Source organism: Conger conger, chromosome 8, assembly GCF_963514075.1.
Source record: "Conger conger chromosome 8, fConCon1.1, whole genome shotgun sequence".
Classification (NCBI taxonomy): domain Eukaryota; kingdom Metazoa; phylum Chordata; class Actinopteri; order Anguilliformes; family Congridae; genus Conger; species Conger conger.
In genome coordinates, this window is record NC_083767.1 from 42,747,589 (window position 1) to 42,771,077 (window position 23,489).

Sequence of the window (23,489 nt, forward strand, 5' to 3'; positions counted from 1 at the left end):
TCACTGCAATGCTCTATGTTAAACAACCCACAGTTTTTGTATAGTGATTTAAAAACAAAACAAAAAACCCGCGTTTGCATTACAGCAAAACATTCAGTGTGTGCACTGTGCATCACATTGATTATGTGCAGAAATCAATGAGACAAAATTATATTTGTGATAGCAAAGCTTACGTGTTATATATCTGAAACGTTTTTCAGCTTTCTCCTCATCTCCTAACAAATTAAAAACTCAGCTTTTCTATCCATCATTCTCTCAATTGGCGCTGATCGCAGATCATCGTGTAATGTGCAATACAATATAAAATTAAATTAATTTTTATTTCTTCTTCAAGTCACATAGCTATACAGTACATATCATTTCCTGCATGCATATATTTTACTCGATGCATGAGCAACAATTGTATTTTGCTGCCATCTAGTGCAAAATAAAAAAAGGTGTCTTGAATAATTTTCAGGCAGATCCAGCAAGCCTGACCACAAGGCCTGAACTTCCAAAACTCACCACATATTATCATTAACGAACATGCAGAATGGTACTGCAGATATTAAGATTCAGATTCTTCGACCGCCCAAATTCCAGCCCTTAATTAGAGGATTTTTGCGCAGATTAACCTTCTCTCGTAGGCTAGCTACGACGTTCAGCGACAGCAGTTTGACAGCTGTGCAGAAATCAGAAGATTTATGCTGAATATCACCAGCTAAAAAGAAGCCCATTCTCTAGCATAAATGATAACCCATATTTACTTTCATCATTCCATTAGCCTAAATGTGTATAATCCGCGTAATGTCCTGTCTCTAAATGCTGCTGTGCAATGAGGAAGAACAACATAGTTCATAATGGAACACGTGTGAATTTAATTTTTTATTTTTTACCAAGCATACACGACAGATCTCTGTGGTTCTCTCAAGATGTTTTATTTCGTTAAGCAATTCCATCAACATGTTTCAAAGTTCATGGGTGCATGTGCAAATCACCATGGGCCTTGATAGTCTTTTCCTTAATTATATATACATATTTATATATACACAAGAGCACCCTGTGTGCAGGTCCAAGCCACTGACGTCACAATGCGAGCATTACTCTCAAATAGAAAACTGGATTATGTTCCGTTGTCTATATATACGCATATACTTTCTTGAGGATTTGGTGAGACCGAAGTCTTCAAAAATGAGTAAATAACACTGCACGAGCACCTCCCGGCTACCTACCGGGCACTAAGAGGTTACCAGCTGTCAGAGAAGTGTGCCTCTCCTCCAGTCCTAACCAGCACTCGTGCAGTGAGTGGGAAACACTCTTAGGTAAAGTTTGGGTAATGAACACACTCCAACGGCAGTGCTCCTTGTCACAGATGCGGGCGATGACTCAGCGGTTTCACGAAAGCACGGTACAACCGATGATTTCAATTAGGAGGAAGAAGAAAGGGGAAAATAAACAAGGACACTAGACATGAAACCTTCCAAAGTCAAACAGAATGATCATATTCCATGATTGATTCACACACAAGTGACTGTATTAACACAAAGGCTTCAGGGGAGTTTAAAAAAAAGAAAAGAAAGTAAAACCAAGGCTTCTTCATCTTCTAGATATAGGCTTGTCTAGATCTTCTGCAAGTGTAGTCCAATACCATTTGAGCCTCATTCACAAAGTGAAGGACCACAATCTTTTTTTGCTACAGGGACCAGCAGTTTCAGTCTACATGTTTGAATTTATAATCCAGTCTGCAGATTCCATTGTATAGATAACTGAGGTGATAGACTGGTTGCTATAGAGTAAAAGCAATTTAGCTGATTGAGCGGACAGAAAATGACAGTTTATAGTCAGGAGATTTCATTGTCCAGGTGACTCTTCGATGACTATTTGACACTTGAATGTTCAGAACGTATGCACTGAGGCACTAAATCTGACTGCTAGTTTACACAGCAGTGTCCACAATCTGCCAGGAGACTGGGCGTGGCTGGCAGGCGCATTACTGGATGACAGGGGTGCAGACTTGGCTGTTGTAGTCGGTGGACTCCATCTTGAGGATGTAGGGAATGATGCTGTCGATCTGCACGTTGCCGATGAGGCCGGCGAAGAAGAGCTCCTCTGTGACCGCCGCGCTCATCAACCTCAGGGCGGGCAGGCGGAGGAGCAGCTTCGACAGCCTGGAGCATACAGATACATACTTGCATACTTATACACAGGAACAGATACATACTTACATACTTATACACAGGTACAGATATACACTTACGTACACACAGCTACAGATACATACTAACATACAGGTACAGATACATACATACTTACACACAGGTACAGATACATACATACAGCTACAGATACATACTTACACATAGGCACAGATACATACTTACATACTTGCACACAAGTACAGATATATACTTACACACAGGCACAGATACATATAGGCTTCTGAAGCATAGAGGTACATACAGACAGCATATAGATCAGTGGTCTCCAACCCTGGTCCTGGAGAGCTACTGGGTCTGCTGGTTTTCATTCTTACCCTGCAATTAACTATAATCAACTGCTCTAATTTAATTAATTAACTCACCTCACCTGGTTACCTGGGTCTCAACAGGTGCTGATTTTAAGGTGAAAACAAAAACCAGCAGACCCAGTAGCTCTCCAGGACCAGGGTTGGAGACCCCTGATATAGATTCACTCTCACTCTGACATTCACTCACTCCGCCAGTATCTTAGCTAATGAAATGTTGCCAAAATATGCGCTGGAAGGCCACTTTTTAACAGCAGATGAGGCTTGTTTGCAAAAAGGTTGCTAGCTAGAACTGTTACTTTACCAAACTATCCAATTCCTTGCTTTTTCAGTAAGGGCTTGTTGTAAGAAAATAAGACCGACTAAAGGATACAGTAAGTTCAGAATTTTAGTTGACAGGTATGCGTTTATATTTATTATACACCTTGCTGGGACCTGAATGAGGATAACTGGTTTGCTGTGAAGGGTTTGGAGCAGGTCTTACCGGTATGTGTCCTCGGGGTACGTCCTGGTGACATAGTCCTGCAGCTCTATGTAAGCCTTCTCCTGGAAGCTCTCGATCTGCAGGGTGTTATCAATACCTGGGTGGTCTGAAGAAGCAAAGCCACTGAAAACTCAATGCGCACACCACCAGGCATGAAGGCACACAATGCTATATGATGCAACATATGGTACTATTCAGCCTCTAAATAATGTGCCACTAAATCATTTTTGCTTCAAAAGTAGCAAAGAAAAACAGTCCTGGATCAGAGTTTTTTTGGGGGGGGGGGGGGGGTTTGTCTGTAGATGAGCGTTTCCAGACCTGGGTCAAATATGCTATTGTTTAGGATTAAAATAGTTTTCTACGTTTTAGTGAGCTTGTCTGGTGTACTGGAGCCTATGAAATACTCTCAAATGGTGCAAACCCCACCTTCTGGTCCTCGGTGGGCGCAATTGCACCAGGCAAGATCGATCCAAATCTCACAGAAAGGTATGCGAATCCAAAACAATGACAGATTTGACCCAGTGGACAGTAACCAAGCTCCATCCAGGCGGTCTCCGTTGTTGGTGCGTCTCACTGGCACCCTTACCGGGGCTGAAGAGGACGATGGCTTTGAGGTAGGCGTACTCGTAGGCGTCGGGGGCCAGCTTGGACATGCTGTTACAGAACTCCTGCATCCTCCAGATGTGCTCCATCACCAGCTTCACCCGCTCAGGAGACAGTTTATCTGCAAGACCACAGGGCAGGTGAGGAGCTTGCTCGGCTGAACACGCCGCTTTGTGTGGGTTTAATATCGGGAATCCAGTGATGAGTCGTTCATTTACACGGCAATTTTATTCATTTTACTTAAGCAGATTGAGCGCATTTTTGTTATTACTACGATCTGGAGTGTCGGCGTGGTGGGGAGAATCTGTGAAATCTAGTGGTCACATTCACATTGCAGCTAATCCTTCATCGTATCATATTGTTTAAATGAAGAGAAATGATATGGCATCATACCGCTGAGTATCACTATCGTATCATCATTACAGCCCTAGTGTTCCTATGGCTGGGCAACACAAGCAGTATCTCACACAGCCCGAATCGCTCTCAAAGGCTTTATACAGCCAGCTAAACAATTACTTCTCATAAACGCACACAAACCTCAGCAATTCATCACACAGTAAGGCTCGTGGGAACTGACTGCGGAAGAATCCCTGGAGGGAGAGGGCGGGTCCCCTTACCTTCCTGCAGGCTGTTCTGCAGGTGATTTATGATGGCGGCCAGGATAGTCGCCACGTTCATCACATGAGCACACTGCGCCAGGCCCAGAGCGAACAGCTCGTTCCAGCATGCCTTCATCAGGTTGATGTTGTTGTCCTGGCTACGGAGGGGAACGGGGAACGCACCGTGTTAAAACTCGCTCGGGGATGAACTGAGGTTCGCATAATAAACCCAGAAGTACACGGTAATGAAAATTATATAGTTATATTTAGAATACCACCATACCATACGGGGAATACCATGCCCCCCTCTCTGTGCCCTAACATCATTCCCTTACCCAGAAACGCAAACCTAACCAAACTAAAATGAAAAAATAACAAATCCAAAATATTCTATTTATAACATTGCATGTTTGATTTCAACATACATTTCAACCATTTCTGATTTTTTGGCGGAACCTGTGATAAAGTAAAAAAATAAAAAATTATAATAATTCAGAGTTGGGCATTTCAGTATGCAAAGTACTGCCATTCTCTAGTTTCCGAGATGTGAGAGAATAACTATTCACAGAAATAACATTCATAACAGTTACAAAGAGAGAGCGAGGGGGAGGGCACAGAGGAGACTCACCCCAGGGCCTGGAAGGCAGGTATTGAGCGTGCCCAGTGCATAGAGAGGAAGAGTAGTCGCGAGGCCGACTCACAGATGTAATTCACATTCAGGTACTCCGGCACCGGCAGCGGCATCATCAGCTGTGGAATGAAGGCGCCGCACTGTTACCATGGCAATATTAGCCGCTATGTTAGCCAACAGAGCTACAACACCACTATCACAGGGCTAAAGTCCTCTGTGCGTACATCACCAGCACAGGATGCACTGAATGTCAGCATTGGCTGTATGGAACACTTACAGCAGCCACATTAATCAAAAAGCTCCCTTCTATATAATAATATAATGCGGGGGTTCGGAGGTCAAGTTACCTTTACCTTAAAGGGGACATGCATGTCTGAGAGTAGAGGGCCCTCCAGCTCCACCACGCTCCCAGATTGGTCGCCTGACACCAGGTGCATGCTGGCCTCCATGGCCTCCCCCGCGGAGTTATCCACCGGATTCAGCGCCTTGGCCAGGGTGTCGAACGCTCTGCACACCCAGAACACCAGTTAGTGCACACGCGCGCACACACACACACACACACACACACATATATATACTCATACACACACCACACCTAGAACGCCAGTCAGTGCACACGCACGCGCGCGCACACACACACACACACGCACACCACACCCAGAACACCAGTCCACACACACACACACACACACACACACACACACTCATATACTCATACACACACCACACCTAGAACGCCAGGCAGTGCACACGCACGCGCGCGCACACACACACACACACACACACGCACACCACACCCAGAACACCAGTCCACACACACACACACACACACACACACACACACACACACACACACACACACAGACAGAACGCCAGTCAGCACACACACGCCATGGCAAATACTGATAATTACAAGCATTTCATATAAACTTAAACAACTGAAAAAGCAAAGGCAAGCAGGCATGGACATGCATGCAACTATAGGCCAGTTCCGCTGGATTAAGCCTAGTTCCTGGACTTCAATTTTGAATGAGTTGTGTGTGGATAATCCCCAATTTAGTTCCAGGACTAAGCATAATCATTTAATAACCCCTTTATTGTTTATCCATTCTCAGAAACCACAAACATTGGGGCTTGTGTGCGAGATATTCGCTTAAAATGGTCAGTTTAACTGGGACACTCGGGTATCCAGAGTAAATCGGCCACGTGAGCTACTGACCGCGAGATGTCGCTGGTAGTCTGCTCCTCTGCTGGGACCTCGGTCAGGGACCCATCACCGTTGCTCAGCGTCTCCATCAGCGATAGGTCCGTGTTGCTGTCACTCATCTCCCTCGCCTTGCTCAGGTGGGCGAGCGAGGTCACCACATTGGCCAGTGTGCTCAGGTCATCCTGGCAGGGGTCATACTAAAAACAAATTTACAGAGAGTTTAGAGATTTTATTACACAAGTGCCCAATGGGTAAATTCCCACTGTGCAGACAGACAGCTTGGCAAGTCCACAATAACAATTCGACTGCATGGAGGAGCCGTAATTGCAGCACTAATTCACAAATCATTCTACAATGTCAGTCTACTGTGAACACACGGTGACTAGCAATTACTGCAACATTCCTAGATTACATAAACAAAGTTACACCCAAAACAGGCAAAACGTACAAAAGCACCTCAGTGACAATAATAGTGGGGGTGGGGGTGGGGGTGGGGGTGGGGGGGGGGGGATGGCCTACCTTCTCCGGGGAGGATGGGACCATGATGGTGTTCTCCAGTTTATGAAACGGCTGCTGGATGTTCAACAACATACCAGACTCCAGTACACTAGTGGACCTGCACACACAAATACCAATACAAATTCTTAATACAATCCAGTTTTACATGAGGTTATCAAGAGGAAAGACTGTGCAGTCCACATAAAAGCAACGGTCAGTTAATTGAATGAATTAAATGACCGTTTCATGACGTTTCAGGGTGACATGGCTCAGGCAGTAAGAGCAGTCGTCTGGCAGTCGGAGGGTTGCCGGTTCGATCCCCCACACGGGCTGTGTTGAAGCCTGAGCACGGGCTGTGTTGTCCCTGAGCAAGACACCTAACCCCTAAATGCTCCTGACGAGCTGGTCGGTGCCTTGCATGGCAGCCAATCGCCGTTGGTGTGTGAGTGTGTGTATGAATGGGTGAATGAGAAGCATAAATTGTACAGCGCTTTGGATAAAGGCGCTATATAAATGCCAACCATGACAATCTGCAAGTTGGTTCAGGGGATCAGTTGAAGTTTTTGACATGTACAATTTCAGAAATTACAGCAGTTGTCACATTGCAGCACTCTCCGTTCAAGCTGAAAACTTGATATTTCAAGTTGACACTGATGATCTCCTCGGAGAAGATAACCGTTCAAGCAGATATCTTCATTTGAAGACATTTGACATTGTTACATTTGAGCCAGGATCTGAGCGGTTTCCGAGGCGACTGCACCACCTCTATGGGCCTGCCCGCTGAGTCGGCGGTCGGTGGTAAACCCACCTGGCAGTCTCCTTGTCCGTCACGAAGGTGGGTGTAGCCGCCAGCGGGCTGCACAGGTTCTTCCGGATGTAGATCTTCTCTGTGGAGGCGGCGCAGTTAACCGGCTTCTCCCGGGACACCTCCACCGGCTTCCGCTCGCACTGCACAGCTGGGGGGGGGGGGGGGGGGGGGGGCAGTCAGTAAGGGGCCTGGAACTCCCACTAAAGCCTGTCACCGTGTGAATGAGGCGGATTATACGAAGCGAAGACCTGCACTCACTTAATGATCGCCACAGAAAAACATCAGAATGAAAGGGCAATATTAAAACTATTATTAAAAAAATATTAAAATCTTCTCAAAAGCTTATTTTATACTTCACAGACTTTGGGATGAATTAATTCAGTGTTCTCACAATGTTACTGGAATGTTTTGTCAATGTTAAAACATTGCCCCTACATGAGAATGTTCTATGTAAGCTGGGAAAATGAAAAAGGAATACGCAGACAAGTGCTTGGCCAAAGCACACAGATGACATAAGAGAGGCATCAGTGTGTAACATTGTGATTGGCAGAGGTATCAGTATATAACATTGTGATTAGCGGAGGTATCAGTATGTAACGTTGTGATCGGCGGTGCTCACAGTCCTGCTTCATGCCGAATGAGATGCAGCGCTGCAGACGGCAGTACTGGCAGCGGTTGCGGTGGTGCTTGTTGATGACGCACTCGCCCGTGCCCCGGCAGGTGTACACCAGGTTCTTCCTCACGCTGCGCTTGAAGAAGCCCTTACAGCCCTCGCAGCTAACCGCTCCGTAGTGACGGCCTGAGAGAGAGGGAAGGTGCTGTGAAAATGGCCTCGCTCCGTTTCATAAACGGCTACTCAAGCCCTACATAAGAGAAGGCGCTCCTTTACATTTTGGTTTCTTTTCTTTTGGTCTGGAAATATCAAGTTTACTAAAGGTCTCGGTGGTTCAAACGCAGCCAGCTTAGTTGGGAGTTTAAACCTCTAGAGCAGGGGTGCCCAATCAAGTGCCATGGAGGGCAGAGAGTATGCAGGTTCATTCCAGCCTATCACACCAGCTGATTCCACTAATTAACACAACTTAAATCAGAGAGGAAATCAGCAGGTGCTGTGATTGGTTGGCCCTCCATGGGACATGATTGGGCACTGCTGCCCTATAGTTTAGACCACTCGAGCCTGTGTATGCTGGGTTTTGTTCCAACCTCAATTGCCATTGAATAGTTATAACAAGCTCTTAATCTTTTTAATTAGGTTCTTTTCATCTTAAGATGTATTGATTATCTTAAACCACATTATGCCAGAAATAGCTTTACAATGGCATGACCAGGTTCATATTGTTCTTATTGCACCATTTTGTAAACAATTACATAAGAAGAGGTAACAAACAAAAGACTGAAGTTAACGAATAGGCTCATAATTAGGTATAATTTATTGCCCACCTGAGGCCTTATCTCCACAAACGACGCAGTACTCCACAACTGGTTTGGCAAGCGACTGGTCCGAGCCGTCGTCTGTCACAAACTGGGGAAAGGCAAAAATGTGCTCAGTCATAAGCAGCATACGAGCAAATGTAGGAGCCATCTTGTTTCTAATACAAAACAAGTAACTGCAAATGAAAAGGGTCACAGAAGCAAATCGCTGGTCTACATTCTTCCAGACAAACTAACAACGAAAAGGTGCACTAGAAGATATATATATAGAACCACCTTGGGACAATAGTGCTGAACAAATGGCTTTATAAAATCTACACTGATAATCCATAAACAGGGACGGGTCAAGTTTCCTTTCCAGTCATTCTGGACACCTTCCACCACAGCCTTGCATACAGTATGGGCTTACAAACAACATATCACATCTTATGCATCAATATGTGAGTGTTTCACATTGAAAAGCTATAACACCATCACGCTGAAACAAACAGGGGTTTGGGAGTGTCACTGCTGGACAGAGCCTGTCTGAAGGGCGTACCTGGATCTGCTGCCCAGCCAGCTCCGGAGAGGCGAAGAGCAGCTGGTTGACGGCGTTGCCGTCGGGGGTGGTGAGGATGACCTTGCCCGGAGACGGCTCCTGCTTGGCCAGGATGAACTGCTGCCTTCCGGCCGGGGCCTGATCAAACGCTGTGACGATCTGGATCTTCTGCCCTGTCTGCTGGTCTGTCACAATCTGGAGACCAATGTAAGGTTATCGCATATACAGTGACACACCGCACGAGGATGCTACATAATACAGTGACACACTGCACGAGGATACTACATAATACAGTGATACACTACGCAAGGTTACAGTGTAGCCTGTACAATGGTGCACTATGCATTTTGTTTCATTCCAACTACCCTTATTGTTTGGATATGAAATAACCGAATACATAATTTCACTGATATTTGTGCTTTGAGCAGGAATAGTCTTGTATATACAATGTGTTCATAATTGACACAACAACTTATCTTGTTACATATCTCTCACCTCGGAAACCAGCTTTTCGGACAGAACTCATCAGAAGTAGGTAGAGCAAAAACACTGTGTATGTGCAGGCAAATACCATTCTAATACCATTCCACCTTCACTTGTATTTAAACTTATCATGCTGCATTCTGTTAAGTCAGAACGCTTAATGGCAGCTCCTCTGACCAGCCTTTGTATGTAGACCTGCAGTAGACGTGGTTCGGGATTGGTCACCTGTATTCGGTGCCCCAGGGCCATGCCGCCATCTGCAGACACCAACTGTATCCTCTGGGTTTGTCCATCCATGGTGATGCGCTGTCCTACAGAGACTTCTCAGCTTCTATGCCCATTAGGCAGGCACACTGAATGAGTGATCCAAATAAAAAAAGTCATAAAGTGAAGCAATCTGTTAATTTACCAGCAAACGCGCTTCTAATATACGGATATGTGTGGATCATAAAAGACTACTGGGAATAAATAAATAATTTAAGATAACAGTCATGTGTGTCCCTATGCAACTAGCCGTTATCAGGCGGGACGAGGACTCTAACGACAATCCACATACTGAATTCATAGTAATGGATTAAGATTATACCTAATCATGGAGTTACTTGAGGGTTCAATTTTAACACATCATTCGCAAAATAGCCAATATAACCGCGAGATGGATAGCATGTAAAGTGAATCCGGCTCATATGGCTAACTAGCGATAGAAATCGCGGCCGACTAAACGTTAGCATATGGAAATCTGTGTTGAACTTCAGGAAATTAGTAAACAGGAACACGTGTGATTGCGATCTAAAACTTGCTATTCAGCTCTCACAGCTGGGTTAGCAAAACCAAAATCTAGCTAGCGAACAAGCTAGAATGACAAGCCAACCAAGTCCATCCTCCATGTTTGTTTATTTTTTAGCGACTAGCACTACAAACCAGTTAGCTAACCCTGGCAGTGTAATTACACCCACAACAGGCAGCAGGCAGCGGCCAGCTAACTAATGGTTTGTTTTCCCAACAAAGGTCAGTGTTTAAAACCAATACGGAAGATAAAAGTTATTTCTTTTCCTGTGGGTGAAAGGTCAACATTGATAGGTTAAAGCATGCTACATACCATGGGTTCAAGCAAACGGCCTGTCGACAGGATGGGGTTGAGACTGGCGGGATTTTCTTTTAAAATGGAACTACAGCGACAAATCCCTTTTTTTTTTTAAAAAAAAACTCAAAGCATACCGAGACGTATCGTCGGCTTTTTTAAATTAAATAATTCAGTCGCATTCGCCTGTGTATGTAGACGTATTTTTAAGGTTAGCCAGGTAGCCAAAGCTATCTATAATCCCAAACAGGAACTAAGTTGGTAAGCTAACTTCGTTAGCTGCAAGCTACGCGGATCCAAAAATGGCAGTCCTGGCGTGCAGGCTAAATAATGCGGATGGGTAGCTAACGTTATATTTTAGTCGATGGTTAATTCCCAGGTCTAATATCTATCTAGCCATTTGTCGATTTCTCATGGGAAAACTGAAAGACGATGACTGACCACTACAGACATTTATCTATCTGACTTTTTCCAATATCGTTCCTCTTAACTACAAACGGAGTGCTTGCTAGCGCGAAATGTTAGTAAATAGCATGCTAGCTAACGTTGGCAGTTTCATATTTCCTTAGTTAGCGCGCCCTCATGCCACGACGCTGGCCGTTGCATTGTCAGAGTAACACTGTTCTGTACAAAACAAACATTACCTGAAGTGTTGTATTATTTTCCTCTTTAATGTTACAATCTTTTTCTTAAAAATGTGTTTCTACCGTTCACTGCTCCGGGGAGGGTCAGAGTTCGTGACCTCTTTCCGCAAAATGTGCCGTACTGCTCATGCGCACCGACGCAACTAGCGAGTGACCCGTCTTTTTTCTTATGTGCAATCACAAGGTTTGGGCCATTTAGTTCTGTGGCTCTGGTTGTAATTTGCTTCCATACTGGATTTTATCGTCAGCCAAGTGTAGCGGTTATGGTACAAATAGGCGAATACATCCACAGAAAATATGGCAAGCCGCAAATTCTCAGCCTGGTAGGTAACGTTAGCTAAAAGCAAACCAATCTAAACTCCGTCATACCCTCAATGTATTGGAATGTGGACGAAAGGGGGCAGTTCACATTCTGTGAGTTTTCCGATGAAAACACGTGATGTTTTCAGAGGCCGAAGGCTACATTTGAGCAGATAATTGCACAGCGTTTATTAATAATTCTAAATATAAGTGTTTGTGTTATTTTCCTGAGCGCAGTAATCTCGGGTTGCATCAGCATGGGTTGCATACAGTTTTGTGGTTACATAGGCGCCACAGAAAATAGTTCCAACCCAAAATTGGGTAATAATTCACCCTTAGAACCTCATAACGTCTGTGTACAATCTTTGCTCGTGGAGAGAGACACGTTTTTGTTTTTTAAAAGCTAGATGGCTATAATAAAAATATAAACACACCCATCTTTCCAAACATGAGTCATGATGAGTACTGGTGATAACGTGGTTACTCTGAGTATACAGGGAAATGTAACACATAAGTGACCACCACTGTAAGCTGTAGATGTACAAGCACAAATGAAACCGGACACAGAATTACAGCGGTACTGCATAGCAATACCCATTTTATTCAAAGTCAGTACTTTACATAATTGTTCTGTAGAAACACATTTGCAGTTATGAAAAAGTGGGACTGAAAGTAGAGTGGTGGCGTTCTATCATCCTGCAACTCCCATGTCCTTTAATAAGCATTTCATAGTATAGTAGTGCAATCTATAGTAACCAGACCAGTAGATGTACAATACAAAAATGTAAACTTTATAAAATTCATTATAAATAAACCATGGATAATTACACCCAGCTGTGTTAAGAGGCTTTTCCGTATGAAGCTGAAACACAGCTTTATATCTAACAGTGAGTCTTCCAGTTTCATCACACATTTAACACAGTTCAATAATAAATCATTCACTTGCACATCTTCAGTAGTCAGATGTGAGAATAATGACCAGTTTCTGAATTAACTCATGTCCCACACATAATTGCAGGACTGGGAGTGCTATTGAGTAGTGACTTTCAGCGAACAGAACTGCACATGCAGAATTTAAGTAACACTTCAGAGGATTTAGTCAATTTTAGTTTCCCCAAATTCAGCTTTGTCACAACAAGCCTTTTCTTGGACATTTCCCGGACCCCTCATTTCAGTCCTTATTTTTACTATGCTCTACGAAACTAATAAAGCATTACACTTGAGTATTGCTCTTTATACAGTAAGGTGGGCTTATCACTATCCAACTGATGCAAAACAGCAGACACTAATAATAATAATACAAATAATACATTTCACACTGTTATCAGTCTCACAATTGTATTGTAACTGCACAAACACGGGTAGGCTACAGGTCCAATCAATAGTGGTACATAATTAGCATTAGAGAAATGGACTGGACATGTTTCCAAGCACCTCGCAATGGATTCTGGAAAAAACAATGTGATTTTGCACAATGAAGTGTCTAAAGGAGTTACAACTCAAGTGCAGGTAAACTTCTAAGCCCAGAAAAATTAGCACCACAATGTTTGGTGAGAATACTGATTTACAGTGGGTACTGTGAATACAGCAATTAATGCTTCAACCACCATCTCATAAAGACATTAACTATCATTCTTAAATATATATATTTATATTACATGTAAGTATATTACATTAGTCATTTCAAACAATTTCCAGTTTTCAAACTACACATATTATACATTTTTTTACATCCTCCATAATTCCTCCAAATTAGAGAGAAAAAAAATGACTCAAAATGACCTTTTCAGTTTTTTGTTGGAGGAGTATTGGAACAGAATGGTCAGCTTCTTTCCATCTGGAGAATTCATAAATTCACAGTGAAAAATAATCTCCCCCAGTGCAATACAGAAAACCACCACAAACAAATCTCCCATAATCAATTAATCGCTGACGCACCCAACATAATTTCTACAACACTTCCGCGAACGTGCTCCCGACTTGACCTTTGACCCACACCTGTGACAAGTGGCCATTGCCTTGATTCCCAAAAAATATGTAAATATGTTTATTTTCTCACGTGGAGACCGCTGTGAATTGAATCGATACACAGTGATAAAATACAAACTGACCACCTGCTCCTTTAATATGTAGTAATGCACTGTATATGATTGGTGGCGTTTCACTGGTTCGTATGACTGTTCACCATACAACCTGGACTTTCAGCAGATGTTTTATTTTTTATTTTTTATTTTTTTACAAATCATGACTCATAGAGACAAGAAAACATCCTCAAGTGTCTATCTGTTCCCCACACTGACGTGCTTCACCATGAAGACGTGGACTACAAGTTGGCCACCCCCACAGCACCAGGAAGTTCACCCCATTGGCTGAATGTCATTTGTGGTGGTGATTGTCTTTGCCATTAAAACAATGGAATGATTAGAGGATCATGGCTTCCTGGAAAGCATCGATCCATCTGAGAGAAAAAGACAAAGTTGCAAGTGTAAACAGTTTTGCATAGATTAGGCACGATCAGGAACCAGACATACGCAAATACTGTATATGCTTATAACATGTTTATATCGACATATACCATCATACACTCCTCAAAAACAAGCCTTAATATGAATTGGTAATTCTTTTCATTTATTAGTCTTTTTCATGTTTTGTAGTTCATCCTCCTTTACAATATGAACTGACACAGTATCAGTTGCATACACCCCCGTAGTGTAAAACTGGTTTGAAGGGAGTACTTTATGGCTCACCTCTGTGCTGATTGGGAATCCTCAGCCTTGAAGATGTGGAAGAGAGTGTTTTTGTGGTAGAGTTTGAACTGCAGCTTCTGAGCTTCGCCCGATCGCTCCTCTCTCAGGAAAAACCCCAGTAAGGGCTGGCTCTCCAGGGCTGCCACGTCCTGCAGAAACACTGGTTACTCTCCTCATAGTGCAGGGCCATACTGTGAGACTAATTGTATATATGTAGCACACAGGCACTAAGGCCAGTACACGTTTAAGCACAGTTCATTACATACTGCACAACAGAACAACTGCTGCATGATTACTCGCACATATCAAATTGTCAAAAATAATAAATACATCACGAGAATGTTTAGGCTGTGAAAATAAATATGCAGTTCCTATTTGGAAACTATTCAATTCCATTCAATTTTATTTGTGCTTTTTACAACACAAATTGTTACAAAGCAGCTTTACAAAGAACCCAGGCCTGATACTATGGAATCCTGTGATTGGATAAAGAAACATACTTGTGCTACTGAGCATGCCTCTAGAGGATTATGGGTGGCATCATATGTCAGAGGTCAACTATCTAAGCAACAAGTGTAGTTCTGTATTTATCCACCAGTTAGGAAGTACTAACCATCACATCTTGGCACTTCACATGACATTAGCCTGTATGATTTATTTACTTAGCTGACACTTGTCTTGGCTTTGATATTGATAATCTGTTCATATCTAGATATTAATGGAAACAATGAATGAGTCTTTGTGCTATCTTTTCTTTCCATTTTTGTAAGCACTGCAGCATACAGAAGCCCCACATTCAAAAGCTATGCCTTGGAGGCACATGGATTCATTACAGAAAAGATGCATTAAAGCCTTTAGTGTCCTCAAACAGTGATGGTTGGCTACAGATATAAAGAAGAACATGGCTCACCTCACTGGCAGCGTATGTGTACAAGACTTTGTTCTTGATGACAAACCACAGCCTTTTCCACTGCTTCTTGGTGCCCTTTGACCTTTGAAGGTAACCACTCATTGACGAGTTCTCTGTGTTTGCCGACACCTGGAAGCAGACATCAATCATGAAGCTATGCTCTTTTCCCAACCGGGAGCATAGCAGGGACAGTTAACACAATTTTCTCCACACTTCCTAAAACATAAAACAAAAACACTGCATTCATCTCAAATAAATAAAATATGATCATGATTTGAGAGAATAAAAGTCTGGTATGTGTGTTTCACCCATTCAAACCTTACACACTCAGCATCACACTTCTACAGATCAGCTTTTCCAATATACAGTTAATATTGTATATTCACAATTGTGACCACAAATACAAAAGACACTTCACATTATTTTCATGCATTGTTTGTTAGTGTTATGAATATAATTGTGTGTGGCTTAAAGGGGTTAAGCATAAATGTCCTGCTGTTATATCTATAAGATAATTTGGATGTAACGCTGCCATTTCCTTCACCTCTTTGAGAGCAGAAGGGATCTTCTTCTGCTTTCTGGAGGGGATGAGGACAGAGGAGAAAGCCCCTGTGGAGGGTTTTGTGCTGGGGGAGAGGGAGGTGGATGCTGGCCGGTCACCTGGGGGGAGGCAGGAGAACATGCATTCATTCTCAACATTGAGCGCTGTGACTAAAAGAAACACCTCAAACAATATTTTAAACTGTGTATGTGCTCCTGGAGAAGTATTCAGGCACACGCGTCCTGATCACACAGTCCTTTAGCACACAATTTGCTCAAGGTATCAATACTTGTAAAAAAAAGTTAATTTGAGGTCAAACCCCAATTGCAGCTTGGACAAAAAAGACACACTGGAGAGGGCCAGTTGCTTTAGCTACCCATTCTGAACAGAGGTGGAAAGTCCAGGGGTCAGAAAGACCTGCAAACCATGAACTCCATCAGCCAGCTGATTTCACTGATTAGTTCTACCATCTGGCTGAAGAATTATGGCAATGAGCAGATCCAGGTTCTGCACAAGCATAAATGAGATGGAAGCCTTACTCTTCTTCTGCAGCTTGAGGAAGCAGTGGTCACACACTCGCGCCAGCTGGTTCTTCAGGTACTCCAGGTAGTGTTTGTGAGAGGAGCAGGACTGGCATACCACCTACAGCACACATACGTATAGAGACACACACACACACACACCATTAAGAGTGCAGAAGTAATGAGTTTAGCGCATAATTACTGCTTCTGGGACCAATTTGAAAAAGCATTTGCACGTAAACTGTAATCTACGTTAATTAGTCTGGAGGACTAATCACCTTCCCGCATGCTCGGCAGTGATGTCGTCTCCAGGTGAGCGTGAACTCGCAGGTGCAGATCATACACATGGTGGCCCGCAGATCCGGGATCCAGATAGGGGCCTTGGACCCTAGAGGGGCTCCGCTGTCGCCTCCGGCCCCCCCAGCCTGTGTGGGAACAGAGACGCGCTACAGTCAGTAAGGATGGCCAGCCTGTTCCACACAAGCAGTACATACAGTCAGTAAGGATGGCCAGCCTGTTCCACACAAGCAGTACATACAGTCAGTAAGGATGGCCAGCCTGTTCCACACAATCAGTACCTAAATGGTATTTAGTTGGCATTTATATAGCGCCTTTATCCACAGCTTCTTATTCACCCACCCGACTGCCTGACAACTGTAAGCAGCCTATAGTGGCTAAGGTGCTGTAAGGTTGGCAGTTCAAGCCCCAGTGTAGCCACAATAAGGCCTGTGCAGCTGTTGGGACCTTGAGCAAGGTCCTTTCACAGAAGTGCAAAGTCCAGGGGTCAGAAAGTAAAAGTCCTGCTGGGTGTTTCTTCCACCCATAAACTCAGCCCTTGAGCAAGGCTCTTAACCCCCACATTGCTCAGGGGGGAGAATTAGCCCATGCTTAGTTGAATCAACTTTAAATCGCTTTGGATGAAAAGCATAACTATTGTTAATGTTAAGCATGGCCAGCCTGTTCCAAATGATCAGAACCTACAGTCTACAAGAGGCAGCAGAGCATGAAGCATTGCCCTCCATCAAAATGGCTGCACTGGAGTGATAAGAAAGAATAGACAGCAGTGTGTACTTTGGAAACACTGATAAGATATAATGCCCTGAAATAAACCCTTTGTTCATTTGAAGGTGTGCAGTCTAGTGCAGCTGGCATTCTCAAACTCGTTCCGCAGGGTCTCTAGTATTTGCTGGTTTTTGTGACGGTGAAACTCTTGATGAGTTCTAGCTATTTTAGAATTTTTTCCTTGAAATGATTTAATGGTTTGGTTCACTGTCTATGACCAGTGATTGGTTACAAAATTTCAGTTCAATTAAAAGTGACAAAAATATGAGCGATATTTGATTGGTTGAAAGTCCTGGGACGTGAATACTATGTCATGTACTGTACAGATACAGCTACTGTATCTCTCGCATGATGTGGTTTACAAGGGTGAATCATCCCTCAAAACATTAAGAGGGATTAACAGATCATTACATTACTTACAAATACAACTGTGGGATAAACAACATACCCCCAGGATTCCCAGAATCTCCCGCCTAATGATCAGACTGTACCCAATACTGGGCAGAGCTACCACAGGCTGTCAATAACAAACTTCGGGCCAATCAAAACACGTTTCTCTCCACATCAGAGGTACCTCCTCCTGGCTCTTGCTGCAGAAGAAGGTGATCTTCTTCCTGGTGTAGTCCTCCATGGCTTTGGAGATGGCTTCCAGCCACTCATCCCGTTCTGTGGCTGAGCTGCGGGAGAGACAGAGAAGGTCAACCACCACACGGACAGACCGGAAACTTCTTTCATTTAAAAAAAAGTCAAAAAAAATCTTTATTATAAAACTCCAGCTTTAGGACAAATTCATTTTTTTTGACAGCTCATATTTCAAACACATTCCTCCTTTGGAGATAAAAGGGGAAAGAAACACTTTTATGCTGGAAAAAAGTCCCTCTTCCCCACTGCTAATCTGTAGTTGGCAACACTTCACATGTCGAGAGCCCGGAGACTAGAACGTGCAGCCCGATTTGATAAAATCGCAGCGGGCCTCTTAAAGTTCATGGCTGCGGAGGAGGGGGGACTTCAGAGAGGCAGAGATACAGCAGACAGTGCTGGCCCTGGAGTGGGTCCGGCTGAGCTTGAACTCTCCAGCGGTGCACGCAGGCTTATGCACTGAGGCCACACTCACTTGGCACCAAAGTGATGCAAGTCTTTATCTACAAGCTTCTCTCAGACTGTACTCTCAGCACAGAGAATGGGACAGATGCTATCTGCTCATTGCCCACGTACTCCCTGGCAAGGGGTGCCAGATTTAGAATTAGCCAAAAAACCAGACAGCATGTTGGAAGCCTAATCGCGGATGAGGTTGAGAGCTGTCGGTGTGTTCCCCTCTCCAAATCGAACCGACATCACCCCGGGTGTCCATTCCATTGGATTGGGGAGTCAATGACACACTAATTCATTACAAACTACCTGTCGATTTCTTCCATAAATTACTCAAACTGGACGTTGTATTGTCTGGTCGGGACCACAAACCTGACCAGAACAAATCATTTGAAAACTGGACATTCCAGTAGAAAAAAACAGACCCTGGCAACCCTACTCCTTGGAGGTCCGATAAGAGATCTGTACCCCTCCTCCTGCTGGGGTTTCACTCCTTACCCCTCGTAACACGTCCCAGTGACACAAGCGCAGTGCGGGCGTTGTGACTGTCTCCTACCTGGCAGACAGGATGAAGGAGCGCTCCACGCTCTCGATGTTCAGCTCGTTCTGATACGCCTCCTGCGTGGGTTTGCTCACCTGCGAGGACGTATTACATATTATCCCACTTAAATGTGGTGTATCACTGCGAAATTCATGAATGGGAATAACAAAGTGAAAGACACAAAATTCCTATGGTTGAGTTCTGTCAGTAGGCCACAAATAGAAATGAGGAAAAGGTAGATTCCGCACAGACATTAGGAAGTATTTTTTCCACACGGAGAGTAGTCGCTGGAATAGTAGAGCAATGGAGGCTGAAACTGTAGGGTTTTTCAAGACCAAGGGTGATATGTTGCTAGATACTATCTAGTTTGTGGGTAAACAGCTAGGAAAATGGGAGTAAAATGGCAAGCATCATTGGGCTTAACAGCCAGTTATCATGTTCTGTACAGCACCATAAAAATACTAAAATATTCTCATGATGTGAGTCTCCTTGTAGTCTTGTAGTAGAGGAATCTGTGTTGGTGTATTTAAGTCCTACCTTCATCCCAGCCAACGACAGCATGCAGTTGAGTTTATACTGGCCAGACTGGACCGGGGTGGTGTACAGCATGGTGTCATTAAACTGTGAGAGAAACCAAATTAAGACTCAACCATATGAGGCTGGAAGAACTACACACAAAAACAGAACTGCAAAATGGTTTTACTGATCAAATACTGTAGGTGAATATACACAGAAGTAGAGGTGGAAAATCCAGGTTCAGAAAGTAAAAGTCCTCCCTGGTATTTTGTTCCAATCACCTGGATTTGCTCATTAGCATAATTCTTCAGCCGGGAGGCAGACTTAATGAGTCATACCAACTGGCTGAGTCCATGGGCAGAAGAAACACATGCAGGACCCCTGAACCTGGTGGTCCACCTCTGTACACAAGCAGTTTCACCCAAAACTGAGCATTGGCTCAATATCAAAAGATTGTATTTACTATCAAAGGCTGCTGTCATTTAGAAATATTATCAGACAGCTGTGTCATATATCTCTATATCTCTGATATACTCATAGGTATCTGAACCAACATTGCACCCTGACTCAAACCGTCCCAGCATATAAATGTTAAAGTAACAGCAGATAATATTGTCACACAGTAACGGGCGTGGTCTCACCAGGAAGAACATCCTCGGCTGCATGACCTTCCGGGACAGTTTCATCAGAGTTCCCTCCTTCAGGAACACCTGCCAGGGAGGGCCGTCTTTTACCATTTTTACCATAATCAAATCAATACGAATTCCCACTTAGCCCTTTAGGGTAAGATCACAAACGTGTGATTAGAATGTTCTAAACTGAACATTCTATTGGGGAGTTCTAGAACACTGCCGAGAACATTCCAAATCTCCACAAATGCATTGAAAAGAGAGGCATAATTCATTGTTAGAACCAGGATTTAACTATTTTGTGAGAGAATACTGCAGGACACACTCACCCTCCCAGGCTGGACGATCTCATGGTGGCCAGTCAGGCTGTACTGAACCTGCATGAGCTTCTGGAAGTTATCCTGGGTGAGGAGAAGAGTCTGGGATGAATTCCAATCAATCACAATTTTAATTCTAGAGCTTGAGCTTTAATAACCCTCCACGCCAAGTACTGTAACTATAAATAGATTGTTCAAGTGCAAGTCCACACCACACCTATAATGGCAATGAGTGACTAAAAATATCACTGAGACCATTTTCAGAACAATCTTTTCCAGCTGCATGAATGATAATAACACAGACATGTTCAAAATGGCTATTTACAGAATATTATTGTTCATCAGTGTGAATGCTCACATCTTTATAATCACAGTTATAGTTACGGTGTGGACGGGCATTCATAGCTTGGCCTAGGACTGAATGCAAATGAGTGTGCAGGTGAGAATTAAAGTATGTCTGATGAAGACCATAAACAGACTGTTGGCACGAAGCGAGCAGTCTGGAGTGGGGACTGGAGACGGCAGGAGGATGTGATGGTCACCAAACACGCAGCCTTACCCCTTGCTTCATGATGTCGTTGGCATGGTTGGCCACTTCCTTCACTATACTGAGAGCAGCTGTGTACACACAGATAGGGATCATGACCATGGTATCCTACATAAATGTTTGAAATGTCTTTTGTGTGGTCTCCAGGAAGAACAGTGGTCGCCATGGCAACAGGACACATGGATCAAAATAAATCAAACCAAAGGTACAGATGTGGCCACAGTTTTAATAACAGTAAAATAAAAGATAAATAAATTAAAGCTACTGGCATGATTTAGTATTTTCCTCTGAATATCAAAACACTCTCAACTGAGTCATATTACTGAAAAACCCAATGATATCACATGTGAAATAAGGCCATCATCAGGACACAGTAAAATGCAGAGAAGAAGGAAAGTCACCTTGCGTGTCTTTATAGTCAGAGGAGTCTTCAGCAAGGTTCTTCAAATAATCTGAAAAACAGCCCAATAAAAACCAATTAAAAAAAAAAAGTGACCTTTAATTGCAACTGAGATAATATTTATAGATAAAAATGTTGACTAGGAGTCAAAACAGACCACTTAACAAAGCCTCATTTCAGCACGGGGGCAGATTATGAAATACTGATGCAAGAGACATTTTTCACATTTCTCATGGGACTGGTGCCTCTTAGCAGCAGGAGGTTGTTATGCCACCAAATCGTATTTGTAGTGTGCCTTCTAATCAGATTAACACATGCTGACACTGAAAATGTACCATTACAGAGATCTCTGCAATTACCACATGAGTCCTCTAGGTGGCACTGCAGTGCTATTTCCAACAGTGATACCTTTATCTTTAACGGGAGAGTTAATTTTCTGTTTTTCAAGGAGTGGCAGTTGGTATGTCCTGCGTTATTCAAACAGGTAGAAGGTAGAGAGGGTAACAGATAGAGAAAGGACCACAGCTGAGAAAGTGGCACAAATCACAAATGAATAACATATGGCCTTGAGCTGTCTGCGCTATAGACCCCACCTAAACTTTTGCGTTTAAAAAAAAGAACATGTAGTGAATACTTTCAATTGGCAAGGCTTTTTCCGTAATGAAGGACGCTTCATATTTACATTTCAGGATATTTACAGAAGTTCCTGACTCTTTACAATTGCTGGCATCAGGGTAGTCATGGTATGAAGTTTGAAAAGATTAAATAGTGAGGCTTAAATAGTGAGTCAGTTAGTCAGTCTGAAAAAAAACACAAAATGTCTCAGAAGTACAGAACAGGCAGGAACCAGGACGTGACCAGTACATGAGTACATGGCAGATGACACAGTGCACAGATTGTGTAATGGAGTCTCAGTGTCGCCCCCTACCTGTGAGCAGCAGCTGGTACTGGGGGATCCTCTGCACAGGCTTCAGAAGGTAATGCTTCAGGGCCAGACTGGCACAGCGAGGACTCGTCTGAAACATGACCTGTTATCATCAGTCAACATCGCTACATCAACCATACAAACCCACATGCACACAAACACACACAAAATACGCTACATATCCAGACATACCCACGTGCACTAAGGGAAGTATGCACATACACACAGGCACACACAAACACACACGCACATGCACACACACACACACAGCTGAAGTACAAAGACATGATCATTAGTCAGTAGCTTGCCAGTGACCTGCCACATCCTGCCACATGATGTATTCACCCTCATACACATGAGAGCATAGCTCACAAGGTCCTGGCACACACACCACATGTGCAAACTACATAAGTGCAGGTGGCACATCTAAAAGTAAAGGGCTTAGCGCAAAATTAGTGCTTCTGTGAGCTATTGGTGCTTCTGTGAGCTATTGAAAACACTTGTTCCTGAACGGCAGACTGCGTCGGCCTGGTTACCTCGAAGTCCCGCACGACTCCGGCAAACGCAGAGTTCTTGCGGCACTGCTCGTCCAGCAGGGCCACGTTCCTGTCAAACTCGCGGATGTAGGTGGAGTACATCTTCAGGTACGGGCCCTTCTTCACAAAGATGTCCGCCAGGCGTTGATGGTCGCTCCTGTCCAAAAACAGACAGAGTGAGAAAGCAAAGAGGCGGAGGTCAGTTATAGATACTTTTACAACATCTTATTGCTGTTGTATGTTGTAATGCAGACAGTTTCTTTGTGGCTGATGCAGGTGTTGGTTGGGTTTATGTGGTGAAATCCAAATATGCATTTGGTCAGTGTGTTGTACATGTGAATGGAAGGTTCCTGTTGTTCAGATGGAACAGTAACTAATAATTAGTGTGCCAATGCACATTT

At 43.6% G+C, this 23,489-nt stretch overlaps 2 protein-coding genes across 5 annotated transcripts in view; both read right to left on the reverse strand.

The window, feature by feature from the left end:
* Window positions 1-901: 901 nt before the first annotated feature.
* nr2c1 (nuclear receptor subfamily 2, group C, member 1) lies at window positions 902-11,682 on the reverse strand. Of its 4 annotated transcripts, XM_061253040.1 has the most exons (15): window positions 11,508-11,682; window positions 10,882-10,967; window positions 10,008-10,135; window positions 9,300-9,494; window positions 8,771-8,852; window positions 7,953-8,132; window positions 7,334-7,481; window positions 6,547-6,643; window positions 6,040-6,224; window positions 5,168-5,327; window positions 4,818-4,939; window positions 4,208-4,347; window positions 3,574-3,711; window positions 2,988-3,093; window positions 902-2,147 (listed from the first exon to the last, which is right to left on the reverse strand). In XM_061253040.1, the coding sequence occupies exons 3-15, from the start codon at window positions 10,077-10,079 to the stop codon at window positions 1,970-1,972; spliced, it is 1,803 nt and encodes a 600-aa protein (XP_061109024.1). In that variant the 5' UTR covers window positions 10,080-10,135; window positions 10,882-10,967; window positions 11,508-11,682; the 3' UTR covers window positions 902-1,969. The 4 variants fall into 4 exon arrangements, with proteins under 4 accessions (XP_061109024.1, XP_061109023.1, XP_061109026.1 ...); XM_061253039.1 differs by lacking the exon at window positions 10,882-10,967; XM_061253042.1 differs by lacking the exon at window positions 10,882-10,967 and having other exon boundaries at window positions 5,174-5,327; window positions 11,508-11,676.
* A 694-nt stretch (window positions 11,683-12,376) lies between these two features.
* The window catches only part of fgd6 (FYVE, RhoGEF and PH domain containing 6), a 30,874-nt gene continuing 19,761 nt past the window's right edge, over window positions 12,377-23,489 (reverse strand). Inside the window, exons 7-21 of the mRNA XM_061251891.1 lie at window positions 23,089-23,245; window positions 22,556-22,643; window positions 21,629-21,679; window positions 21,240-21,298; window positions 20,693-20,764; window positions 20,376-20,444; window positions 19,756-19,839; window positions 19,234-19,313; window positions 18,163-18,265; window positions 16,805-16,951; window positions 16,545-16,647; window positions 16,009-16,124; window positions 15,465-15,593; window positions 14,555-14,703; window positions 12,377-14,265 (exon numbers count right to left, since the gene is read on the reverse strand). Of these exons, the coding sequence (XP_061107875.1) occupies window positions 14,229-14,265; window positions 14,555-14,703; window positions 15,465-15,593; window positions 16,009-16,124; window positions 16,545-16,647; window positions 16,805-16,951; window positions 18,163-18,265; window positions 19,234-19,313; window positions 19,756-19,839; window positions 20,376-20,444; window positions 20,693-20,764; window positions 21,240-21,298; window positions 21,629-21,679; window positions 22,556-22,643; window positions 23,089-23,245 (1,444 nt within the window). The 3' untranslated portion in view covers window positions 12,377-14,228. The remainder of the gene's footprint in view (window positions 14,266-14,554; window positions 14,704-15,464; window positions 15,594-16,008; window positions 16,125-16,544; window positions 16,648-16,804; window positions 16,952-18,162; window positions 18,266-19,233; window positions 19,314-19,755; window positions 19,840-20,375; window positions 20,445-20,692; window positions 20,765-21,239; window positions 21,299-21,628; window positions 21,680-22,555; window positions 22,644-23,088; window positions 23,246-23,489) is intronic.